This window comes from Mercurialis annua, linkage group LG7, assembly GCF_937616625.2.
Source record: "Mercurialis annua linkage group LG7, ddMerAnnu1.2, whole genome shotgun sequence".
NCBI lineage: Eukaryota > Viridiplantae > Streptophyta > Magnoliopsida > Malpighiales > Euphorbiaceae > Mercurialis > Mercurialis annua.
In genome coordinates this window covers 42,036,696-42,047,608 of record NC_065576.1, presented here as the reverse complement: position 1 = coordinate 42,047,608, position 10,913 = coordinate 42,036,696, and the positions used below count along the sequence as shown (strand labels likewise).

Below are 10,913 nucleotides of genomic sequence, written 5' to 3'. Positions count from 1 at the left end.
TCGTAATTTATTATAATTAATCATAATTAAATACTAATTAATCATAATTAATTCTATAATTTAGGGGCCTTTTTGAATCTTTTTTAGAAAATTAATTTTTTTCGATTTCCGGAGAAGAGCAACAGCTTCTCCGTCTATTCTTCTTGTGAGGAGCATCTGCTCCTCACCGGAGCAATAACTCCTCTTCTGAGGAGAGGAGTAGCCTCCTCGCTTGAGATTGATTTTTTTAATATTTTCTTTTGCAAAAAGTATAAATCACGGGGTTAATTTAATATGTAAAGTTTTAAATTAAAAGAATTAAAATTGTTTTTCAATTATTATATAGTATCAATTTAAAACATTAAAAAAATAGGATCATTTTAAACTTTTTGTCATAAAAAAACACCATTAAAAAACCCACCATCAAAATCAGCGAGTGCGTCCCTCTTTTGGGTGAGAGCGGAGAGGGGGTTTTTGAGCCTGTTTGACAAGTTCAGGATATAAATGATATAAATTTTTTATTTTGGACATTTTTAAAACTTCGTGCTAAGTTGAGGGGGTAAACTGATTCTTTGTTCAAAATTATTTTAACATCACTTTTTTTTGATAATTAGAAAGCCCTGCTCTAACTCATCCTGCAAATCATTTCCGCACAACAGCATCATCCACCGTGAAACTGAAGACGGTCCACTGACTCGCCCATTTTCTTGAGTCTTGGTCTCTTCTGAGGAACCTTTTTTACTGGGTAAGTGTAAATATTAGTTTTGATATTCCACCTCGTTTATCCCAAATTTCAAGTTGCTCAATTAACTACTATTTTACCAAAATTACGGGTAATGGAGGTAAAAAGCTTTGTTGTTTTCTAGCTATGTTATGCAATGGCCGACATAGAAATTTTTAATAAGGTGGGCAAGATTATAATGAAAGTTCTTAAGAAGGTTCATAGAATATAAATTTAAAGGTCGGCAATGCTACATATTCATATTTTTTTTTTAAAAAAACTCAAAATAATAAGATGGGCAACTACCAACCATAAACTGTCCGTCTCGTATGCATGCCAAGTTCATGGTTTTAACTGATTCTGCTTTCGAGTTGGTGATTTATGTTGTGTTTTAATTGACAGGGATTGTGTGATGATGATCATGGCTTACATTACTTTGAATTTTGGTGCAACTGTTACTCGTTTTATCTAGGTGATATGTTTATGTAGTGCCTACATATACCTCAAATGGCACATCAGAAACTTATAAATGCATTCAAGATATCCAATAATACCACAATGGCTACTTCAATATCAAGGCAAGAAATTGCAGGAAAGGTCACAAACATCCTTATCAAATCAGGACTAAAACCGCTTGAAACGAAACCATTTCTGCTTTCCAATCTTGATTCTTGCACAACAAGTCTTGTTCTCTCAGACCCAACTCTCTCAACTTATTCTTGCTTGCTTTTCTTCAAGTTTCTTCGAACCAACCAGTCGCTCGTTTGTCATAAACCTGATATCCGAGCCCATGTAATCGTTATATCTAGGCTGTTTAAAGCTAGAAAATTTGCAGAAATGAAGAATGTTTTGACATGCTTTGCAATGGATAGAAATGTTCAATGCCCGGTTTCGGACTTCATTGTTTTGGTTGATAAAAGATTTGATGAACCCAACTTTGTTGAAAAGCTGTGTGATATGTTGTTTAGAGTTTATGCTGATTGTAGGATGTTTGATGAGAGTTTAAAAGTGTTTGATTATATGGTGCATAATGGGTTAAAGATTGATGATAGGTCATGTATAGTGTATTTGCTTGCTTTGAAGAGAAGTGATAAAATGGTGATATGTTTGGATTTCTTTAAAAAAATGGTTGAGTTCCACGTGAATGTTACTGTTTATTCTATGACCATTGTGATTGATGGATTGTGTAAGAAAGGGAGGGTTGAAAAGGCTAAGGATTTGATGCTTGAAATGGCTGGTAAAGGGATTAAACCAAATGTCATCACGTGTAATACTCTTATTAATGCTTATATTAAGAGAATGGATTTTGAAGGTGTTAATGAGATGTTGAGGTTAATGGAGATGGATAGAATTGCATATAATGTGGCTACTTATGCACTATTGATTGAATGGTATGGAGCTTCCGGCAAGATTGTTGAAGCTGAGAAAGTGTTCAAGGAAATGCATGAGAAAGGTGTAGAAGCGGATATTTATGTGTATACGTCGATTATTAGTTGGCATTGTAAGCTGGGGAATATGAAAAGAGCATTTGAGTTATTTGATGAGTCGACGGAGAGAGGGTCCGTTCCCAATATTTGTACTTATGGTGCTTTGATTGAAGGCACATGTAAATCTGGACAGATGGACGCCGCTGAGATGTTAATGAATGAAATGCAAAGCCATGGGTTTGATGTGAATCAAATGATATTTAATATGCTTATATACGGATATTGCAAAAGAGGAATGATAGATGAAGCTTTAAGGATAAAAGATGTAATGGAGATGAAGGGATTTGAGAGTGATATATTTACTTATAACACCATTGCAAGTGGGTTGTGTAAATTGAATAGGCACGAGGAAGCAAAGAGGTGGTTATTCACAATGGTAGAGAAAGGTATGGATCCTAATGTTGTGAGTCTTACTACTTTGATTGACATACAATGTAAAGAAGGGAACTTGGTAGAAGCAGAGTGGCTGTTTCGGGACATGAAGAAAAAGGGAGGGAAGCCGAATATTGTGACATACAATGCTTTATTAGATGGCTTTTGCAAGAAAGGAAAGTTGCAGGAAGCCTACAGACTAAAAGAAGAACTGGAAACTCGTGGAATAATCTCGGATATCTATACATACACAATTCTTATGCATGGGGAATGTGTTTTTGGGAAGGTAGAAGAGGCGTTGAATCTGCTTAATGAAGTACGTCGGAAGGGCTTGACCATTAGTGTAGTAACTTATACAGCAATCATATCTGGTTTGTCCAAAGAAGGAAGATCTGAAGAAGCTTTTAGATTGTATGATGAGATGATGGAAGCAGGCCTTACCCCTGATGACAGATTATATGCTTCTCTTGTGGCCAACCTTCATAAAATGTAGCTTTATACCATTGCCGAGGAAATTTAGCAATCTTGCTTCGACCGTTTAACAAACGGTAAATGAAGAAGGATCTGGTTCAGCTGATTTCTTTTAAACACGAGGTAAAGAGATATTGTTAGTTACTTTTGATTTCTGTTTTGCAAACCATATGGTTATTATTTCTGTTGTATTGCTGAAGTAGGAAAGTTGAGTGAATGTGCTTTCTGAAATACCTTAGTTGAAGAAGTAGATATTCTTACTTCCAGAAAGTCAGGGAACTTGATGTTCAGTTGTCTAAAGAGAAAGAGGAATGTAGTAGGTAAATAACTACGAGTTTTTCATCCTTTTTCTGTCATTATGCCATCTATTAGTACTTTATTACGGATTGAAGAGGGACTAAATGCGTGAATTCCTACTTTATAACATTTTTCTGATTCCTTAATCATATTCTGTCTCTTGGTTCCTTTTTCTCTTAAGGTTCTCTTATCTATCGGCTTGTTTTTCTGGCATTAGGTGATTTTCCTATTTCATTTAATTTCTCACAATGCTTAGGTCGCTAGGTCGACGTTGAAAGTTGGGAGATCATCTCTACTCTGGCATCACTACAGCTGACGAGCATGTAAAATGTCGGTGATGAAGAGTCTCCCAGATACCATGGTATCAGCCCGAGGAATGAGGTTCAAAAGGCGAAAGATGATAATGCAGATGAACTTAAAAGAGGTGATAATGCTTAGATTTTGTTTTCTTCAAAGCAAATAAAAGTCTTTAGCTTGATTGTTCATCTTTGCATTGATTAGTCAAGATCCAGTTAACAGAAACTCTTTAGCTTCATTCTTATTTGATTGTGCAGATTAAAGGCTCAGGTTTGGGAGATATCATGTAGCACCATCAACTATCAAACTTGTGATTCTCATATCGAATTACAATGTCCCGAGGTTCATTAATGCCTGCATAGACTAGGCTGATTTATTTGAAATTAATTTGGATATTAACAAGTAAACAGTTAGGTTTTTGAGTTTGGTTAATTAAATCCGTAAAAAAATCAAACTTCTAAATGATGTCGTTTTGATTTATGTACATATATAATTAAACTGAAGAAAATTATAGATTTTGATTAATCAAATTGAAATCTCGTATAAATATTTGGTAATAGCTGATTTTTATGACGATTTGTGTACAACTGATTCGAATTTCATATAAATATTTCTTGATTTTGGAGTGACTGGTTAATAACTCGTGCATCTCTTACTGTACTGAATATGGACGAATTTATCAATTAAATACAGCTCAAGTGGTGCAACTAATTAAGAACTTAAATATCAATTTGTTCCCTGAATCTGAATGTATTGATCAATAAGCATAAACAACTTAATTTATTATCAAATTAGTTAAGATGTTTTATCAATTATTATCAAATTATAATCAATTATAATCAACTGGGCAAATCAATAACAATAGACAATTTTCTAACTAATTTGATGATGAAATTAATTAGTCAAAACGATGCAAGTTGGGTATCAAATTGATATTTAATTCGCGAATTAGGTATAATTCAATTGGTAATGAATTCATTTGCCCAAGTAGAGACTTTTAAGAAAACAATTCTTCTCAATTGGTTATGAATTCATTTACCAACTCTTAAGAAAATTTTGCTCTCTTGTAATCTAATTGCGATTGTGTGAACTGGTTAACATCAACTTGGCACTAAATGGTTAGAGAGTTTAGAGGATAAATTGTGAAGTAAGGACTCATACTCTTAACTTTTAAGTTAAGACATTTCATTTCACTAATTTCTAAATTTCCTGCTAATTACATTATGCACTTTTCTTTTCTAACAACTAACAAAAATCGTGTCAGAAAACAAAATTGATCGGTCCCCGTGGTCAAAAAAATGAATTTTCTGCCCAACATCTCAGCCGGTTGAAAAACAAATACAGAACTCTTCATTTTCCATGACAATCTGCTAAAGTGTGACACTGTTCAAGAAACAAGAAAAAAATGCAATGCACCGTGTGACTTGTACAATTTTACTTGCAACTAGGAAAACAAAACTAATGTTAATGTTTACATATTTTGCAACTGATACAGATTACATACAATCAATCCATTTAGTGAAAATTTCCAGTTGAAAAGTGTTCAGATGGGACCAATCTAATGCACAAATTTCAAACAAAATAGAAAGGAATTTGCAGCCACTTCTCATTGGAAAATCAACAACTGCATAAGAGATGTCATTAGTTTGAAAATGATGAACGATATAAAATTTTACGATTATTGCTTCAAACGCATCCAAAGAACTGTTCCAACGTTGGGGAGCTGAATACATTTGCATTACTCCTTTCAGGTCTTGTAGGAGAGATGTGTAGCTGATATTTGATGAACCTCTGTAACATATAAAACCAAAACTCAGACTGTACGTATTGCAACAATTAGGCAAACGGAAAACCAGAATCAGTAGAAAATGAACAATAATATAGAATGCTTCTACTAAACGATGAATGAAATTCTGAAGAAAAAAAATGGGTGGAGGATATTTACAGCTAACTGAGAAACAATTTCAGGATTTGTGTCAATATGCCAATCTGGCTCTAGTTGCCGGACAAAAGATGACCGTCCATTTTCTATGCTGCAAAAGAGAACCTGCAGGTTTACGTTATATGTTAGACATAAAAACAAATTTGAATTGAAGGCAAAAGGAAAAAAAGAAAAGAAAATGCCAATACTAAAAATCCTGCATAATAACCCGTAATATAATGTCAGTATTTATTTTGAGTGTTAATTTGTTCAACTGTTTCACCCGTATCAGTCAATGCCATTTGGGCAATGTTCTCACTAAATTTGACTACACTTGGGCAATGTTCACTAAATTTTCTCTTGTAACTTTGATGTCATTTTCTATCATCATCATTAGAACTAAACTACAACATGTATTTTGGGAATTACATTTGTGACCTTGAACATCATTCCGTCACATGCTGTGAAAGCAATAAGCACTACAATCAAATCAATACTGTTTTAGTCAATGAATACCAACCAAACATAACCTACGCATGCAAATCAATCATTGCTGAAGTAGGGACACAATACTTTGATGATGAAGAAAATCTGAGGTTATTTACCTTCTTTCTGAGACCATCTATTTATTTCAAAGACCATCTATTAAAATCTTTCTTAGGCCACCTAGAAGTTTTTCCCAATGGAAGTCACGGAACAACTTACTAGGGAATACACCATAAACTGGGTATGATCAAAGACTCATATATGTTTAAAGAGTAACACTCAAGGAATTTCATATCAGATGGGAAAGGAAAAAGATAAGGAGATTTAAACACCCCAACCCCTGTATATATTACACCAGCCATTTTGGCTCAGGTGATTTTGTCCCAATTTCTTGAAGTCACCTGGACATATAGGGCCAGCAATTATACGTATTATGATCAGAAAATCCTTTTATCAATATTTATCCTGCTTCAGATCTTAAAAAAAAATAAAAAAACCTAAAATTCAAAGTTTGGGACTTCATGCAAAAATCTATCAAATTTCGCACAGGTAAGTCCCACATTATAAAAATAGACTACATTTGTGATGACTCTATGGCTGTAATATGATCCAAGCTACTAGAGATTGCCTCAAGTTTGACAATTGACATAGAACAAATAAATCAAACATTACCAACAAATTTTGATCTAAGTTCATTTTAAGAAACAATTTGAAACACCTCAAACTTCTTGAAATAAATTTTAATATAATTAGTTATATATAATTTTATAAACAATATTCACAATAATAACTTGTTCACTCTTTCACAGAAAACGTCATATAATATCACATATTAAACTGAAAATGATTTTGAGTGTCACAATACTCGTTTCAGCTTGGCTCGTTTACAGCCCCAATGCCTATTTCTTAATTACCAAATGAACTACTTGCATCTGTTATATTTAAGAGAGCATTTCAAGACCAGGAACTGTGACTGTCCATGAAAACCAAGTAAATTTGAAGGGAACAATTACCTTGTCTTTGATTAAACCACCAGATGTGAAAACCCCCGCATTCTCCAAAGCTGCAAGAACCTTTTGCTGCAGCAAATAATGTATGAAACAAATGATGAGAGAAATAAGCATAAGTAGACGATTATAAGCCAAACTAGCAACAATGCATTGAAAGACACTAGAGTCATCGGCAACTAGTGCAGCAAAAAAATAGGCCGATAAGCCATTTAGTCTCGGATAGGATAATTAAATAAAATAGTCGATAGGCCAATTAGTCTCGGCCAATAAATAAAAGGACATGCTCAAAATTTTCCATTAATGCAATGAATAAATAATAATTCAGATAGCATGCACGAATCAAAAAATAAAACCATTGAAATGCCAAGTAAAAATAGAAAACAAAATGTCCCACAGAAACTCAAGCATCCATTTTGGCAAAGAGAATTTTTAAAATCACATGTTAGTAGTGTCATCAATGAGTTGAAAAAAAGCTAGGCTCAGGATGCACTTAACTACTGATGCGAACACACTTACACAAGTAAGAAACTTTTAGATTGAGTTGAACAGTACCACAATTTCAAACTTTAAAAAAAATCTAAAATAATATTCAGTTATTTCACAAGGTGATGCTCGACACAACAAAGTTTGTACGTACTTCACTCTCATCATCAAGAACTCTTTCCATGAGATAAAGATCGCAAAACTTCGTGATCTCCAAGAGTACTTCCAGCACAGAGGACCTCACAGTAGCTTGTTTCTGCTTATAACAAATTAAATCAAGTTAGATCTCTTACACATTACCAGTAGAAAGCACAAATTTCCCTACAAAAAAGCATCTCGTCACCTGAAGCTCTTCTGCAGTATTTTCCTCAAGGATTACTCCAAGCAAACGACATGTTACCTACACAGAACAAGTCATCATTTCTAGAAATCCTTAACAGCACTAGTTTTCTTTGTGAAAAAAGTTCTTTATTGCTTATTTCATAACAAGAAACCAGATACTTAAGAACCCTCAACAATTCAATTTTTTTAATAGAACAATGGAGTGAATATTCAAACATAATCAGAACAGAAGCTAGAAAAGCAACGGACAGTAACATGCTATGATAAATATTTTAATACCAACAAAAATGCTTTGAAATATTGAGAAGCACTCTAAATACAATATTGAGATAGTGAACAATAAACTTGATAAAGGCTTGTTGATGCAAGGTGGTATATTAAAACATGTCATATTCAAAGACATGCAGTACAGTAGGTCATACATATTTATGTATGAAGCTATGAGATTTAAACTCAATTTGGCAGCCACAAAATAACCGAATACAGAAAGTAACAACAACAAATTGAAAATGGCCAATTACACTAATCTCTGCAACTATGACTGTATCTTATATCAAGCAATAGTATGATATTTATGCATTTAAATGATTGAGCCCATTATCATCGAGATTTCATAACCATACAAAACTAAGAACTGAGCTTTAGAGAAACATTTTCATCCAGTGAGTCACACAAACCTACTCCTTTGCCAATACTATGATTTAGAAAACAAGGCCCTTCTATACATAAAAGGACATCACAGAATCAATTCTCACTCACTAATGCCCAATTCGTCAATTATGATGACCGGGGGAGAACAAATCATCTTGATTACCAAAGGCTTTCATTATATTCAAAAAAATTATAGAATCTATCTGGATGTGGACTGCAATGTCATCTCTGTTCTTAATTAGTATATATGTAGCACTTGATCATGCAAGCAAGTTATGTAGATATTCAGCATACAAAGCTATCAATAACTCCGTTGTCAAACCAAATTTGCACATAATTTATAACTTTTCAAAAAAAGCTAGGCTGAGGATGCAATAGAAAGCAGAGGATATAGTGCATACTTCAAATAAAAAGCGCACACAAGCAATATTGAAAGAACAACGGTAACCAGATCTAAGGACATATTTACCTTTCTTCCTTCGCTCAATTTCTGCCTAACTATCTGCCCTAAAGTCGGCTGAAAAGCATTTAAAACAATATAAGAAACCTTACAAAAATAGGAACAAAATTTATTAGTTGGGAGAAATTTAAAAATCATTTACCTTTACCGGCTGGAAGAACTCATCAACAACATTTTGTGCTCTCAAATCCTCTGAAGATGAACAAACTCCAGAAGGTAGCAGTGTCGGATTTGATTGAGCATTGACAACAGAACTACTACTAGAAGTAGGGGCTTGCCGTTTGGGTTGTCTTCTCTGGGGTCCATTAGGTGACCTCAAGAGTCTCCACGTAAAAACAATAGCAACAGCAAGCCCCGCAATAGCCCCAACAGATCGAGAATCCTGATAGTGATCATTTTAGATAAAGCAGTAAGAACTCCCGAATCTCATGAACATGAAGTAGAGATAAATTCTCATACTCGAAACACACATTGATAAGATAAATAGCACACATTTGAAAGGCCACTATTTAATTTAATCAAACGAAAATATTGCCCGTCCTCCAAAATGACTCTAGACTGTGGCAGCCTAGGCAGCACAAACACTTCATTCCCGTTTCGGACACTAAACTTCATTTTTTTCACATAGGGAACCCTAAAATAACACGGTTTCGTCGTGTCCTGTCCTGTGCTACCTAGTTGGCAGCTCAATGCAAAACATAATTACTATCTATATCAGTGCTATACATGTATAATTTTCACCGACAAATAAGTAGTGAATTATAACTCAATTTACTTTGATTGATTATAACTCAATTTGACTGCTAGAGTAAAAGGAAACCTAACCAAATTCTAAAAAGGTTCAATTGAAAATAAGATTCAGCAAACATATGAAATAATCATCCCATGTTCATGTTTTCCACTAGATTAACAGTATTTAGAAAAAAATCTACCAATTAGGCACCAAATTGAATACTTTACGCATCCAATTCAGATAATAAACAATAAATTAAACAGATCAAAGCACAAAAAAGTAATAAAGAGAGGGAAGAGAAAAACCAGATTATGGAAAGAAAAGGTGGAGAAAAGATTAGACATCTTGAGAGTAACATAAGCGCCGAATCGCTTAATCAGCTGAATCAGCTCTTCTTTCGATGATTCTGCTGCTGCCATTCACTTAACCCTAAATTCACCCAATTCGCTCCTCGATCAAGAACAGCAACGCCGACTAAACGCTATATCGTATCAATCAAAAGTTGATACAAGTCAATTTTGATTGTTGATGAAAAAGAATTGATTCAGCTAAGCCCTTGCGATCCCTAACAAAGAATGGAATTCAAGCTTCTGTGTTTATATCGACTTTTTATCAAATATTTTAATTTTATCTCTTTTTCGTCGATACCAAAAACAATATGCAATTTTTAACTTTGAAAAACGTGTTATATAAAACTGAAAATTAAATAGGATAGGGTTATTGCAAACCAACAATTTATAGGGTTAGAGTAAAAAAATTTATTTTGAAAAAATTATTCTTCACTAATTTGCATCTACTTATTGCATCTAATTATTAGTGTAAATTTTAAGTTAATATTTTTAATTTAAAATATTAGTGTCACTTTACGTGTTTCACACGTGGCTCGTAGTGTAACTCGTTAAATATCAAATAACAATTAAAATAATAATTAATTAAAAATCATCAATCTTATTTATAAAAAATAACAATATTAAATATTAAATAATAATTAAAATTGTAATTTATTAGAAGTATAAGTAATTAAATTTAGGATAAAAGTGTATTTTTTTATTACTTACGGGTGATAATTACTATATCATGATAATTAGACCAATGAAACAAAGTTGTTATTTAAATAAAAGACAATAAACTATAAAAATAATAGTTCCAGACTTACCTTAATTTGCATTATTTTTTTTGCGGCAGCTTACCTTAATAGTTATT

General features: G+C 33.3%; 2 protein-coding genes across 7 annotated transcripts; one reads left to right on the top strand and one right to left on the bottom strand.

The window, feature by feature from the left end:
• Positions 1-594: 594 nt before the first annotated feature.
• LOC126656563 (pentatricopeptide repeat-containing protein At2g32630) lies at positions 595-4,264 on the top strand. 6 transcript variants are annotated; one of them, XM_050351156.2, is made up of 5 exons: positions 595-724; positions 1,103-3,153; positions 3,234-3,350; positions 3,592-3,751; positions 3,882-4,264. In XM_050351156.2, exon 2 carries the CDS (start codon positions 1,208-1,210, stop codon positions 3,050-3,052), a length of 1,845 nt encoding a protein of 614 aa, XP_050207113.1. In that variant the 5' UTR covers positions 595-724; positions 1,103-1,207; the 3' UTR covers positions 3,053-3,153; positions 3,234-3,350; positions 3,592-3,751; positions 3,882-4,264. The 6 variants fall into 6 exon arrangements, with proteins under 6 accessions (XP_050207113.1, XP_050207110.1, XP_050207115.1 ...); XM_050351153.2 differs by having other exon boundaries at positions 3,584-3,751; XM_050351158.2 differs by having other exon boundaries at positions 3,584-3,751; positions 3,858-4,264.
• A 784-nt stretch (positions 4,265-5,048) lies between these two features.
• Positions 5,049-10,372, bottom strand: LOC126656418 (peroxisome biogenesis protein 22). The gene is made up of 8 exons (XM_050350991.1): positions 10,016-10,372; positions 9,120-9,359; positions 8,987-9,034; positions 7,868-7,924; positions 7,679-7,780; positions 7,045-7,110; positions 5,570-5,671; positions 5,049-5,415 (listed from the first exon to the last, which is right to left on the bottom strand). Exons 1-8 carry the CDS (start codon positions 10,127-10,129, stop codon positions 5,311-5,313), a joined length of 834 nt encoding a protein of 277 aa, XP_050206948.1. The 5' UTR covers positions 10,130-10,372; the 3' UTR covers positions 5,049-5,310.
• Between the last annotated feature and the right edge of the window lie 541 nt (positions 10,373-10,913).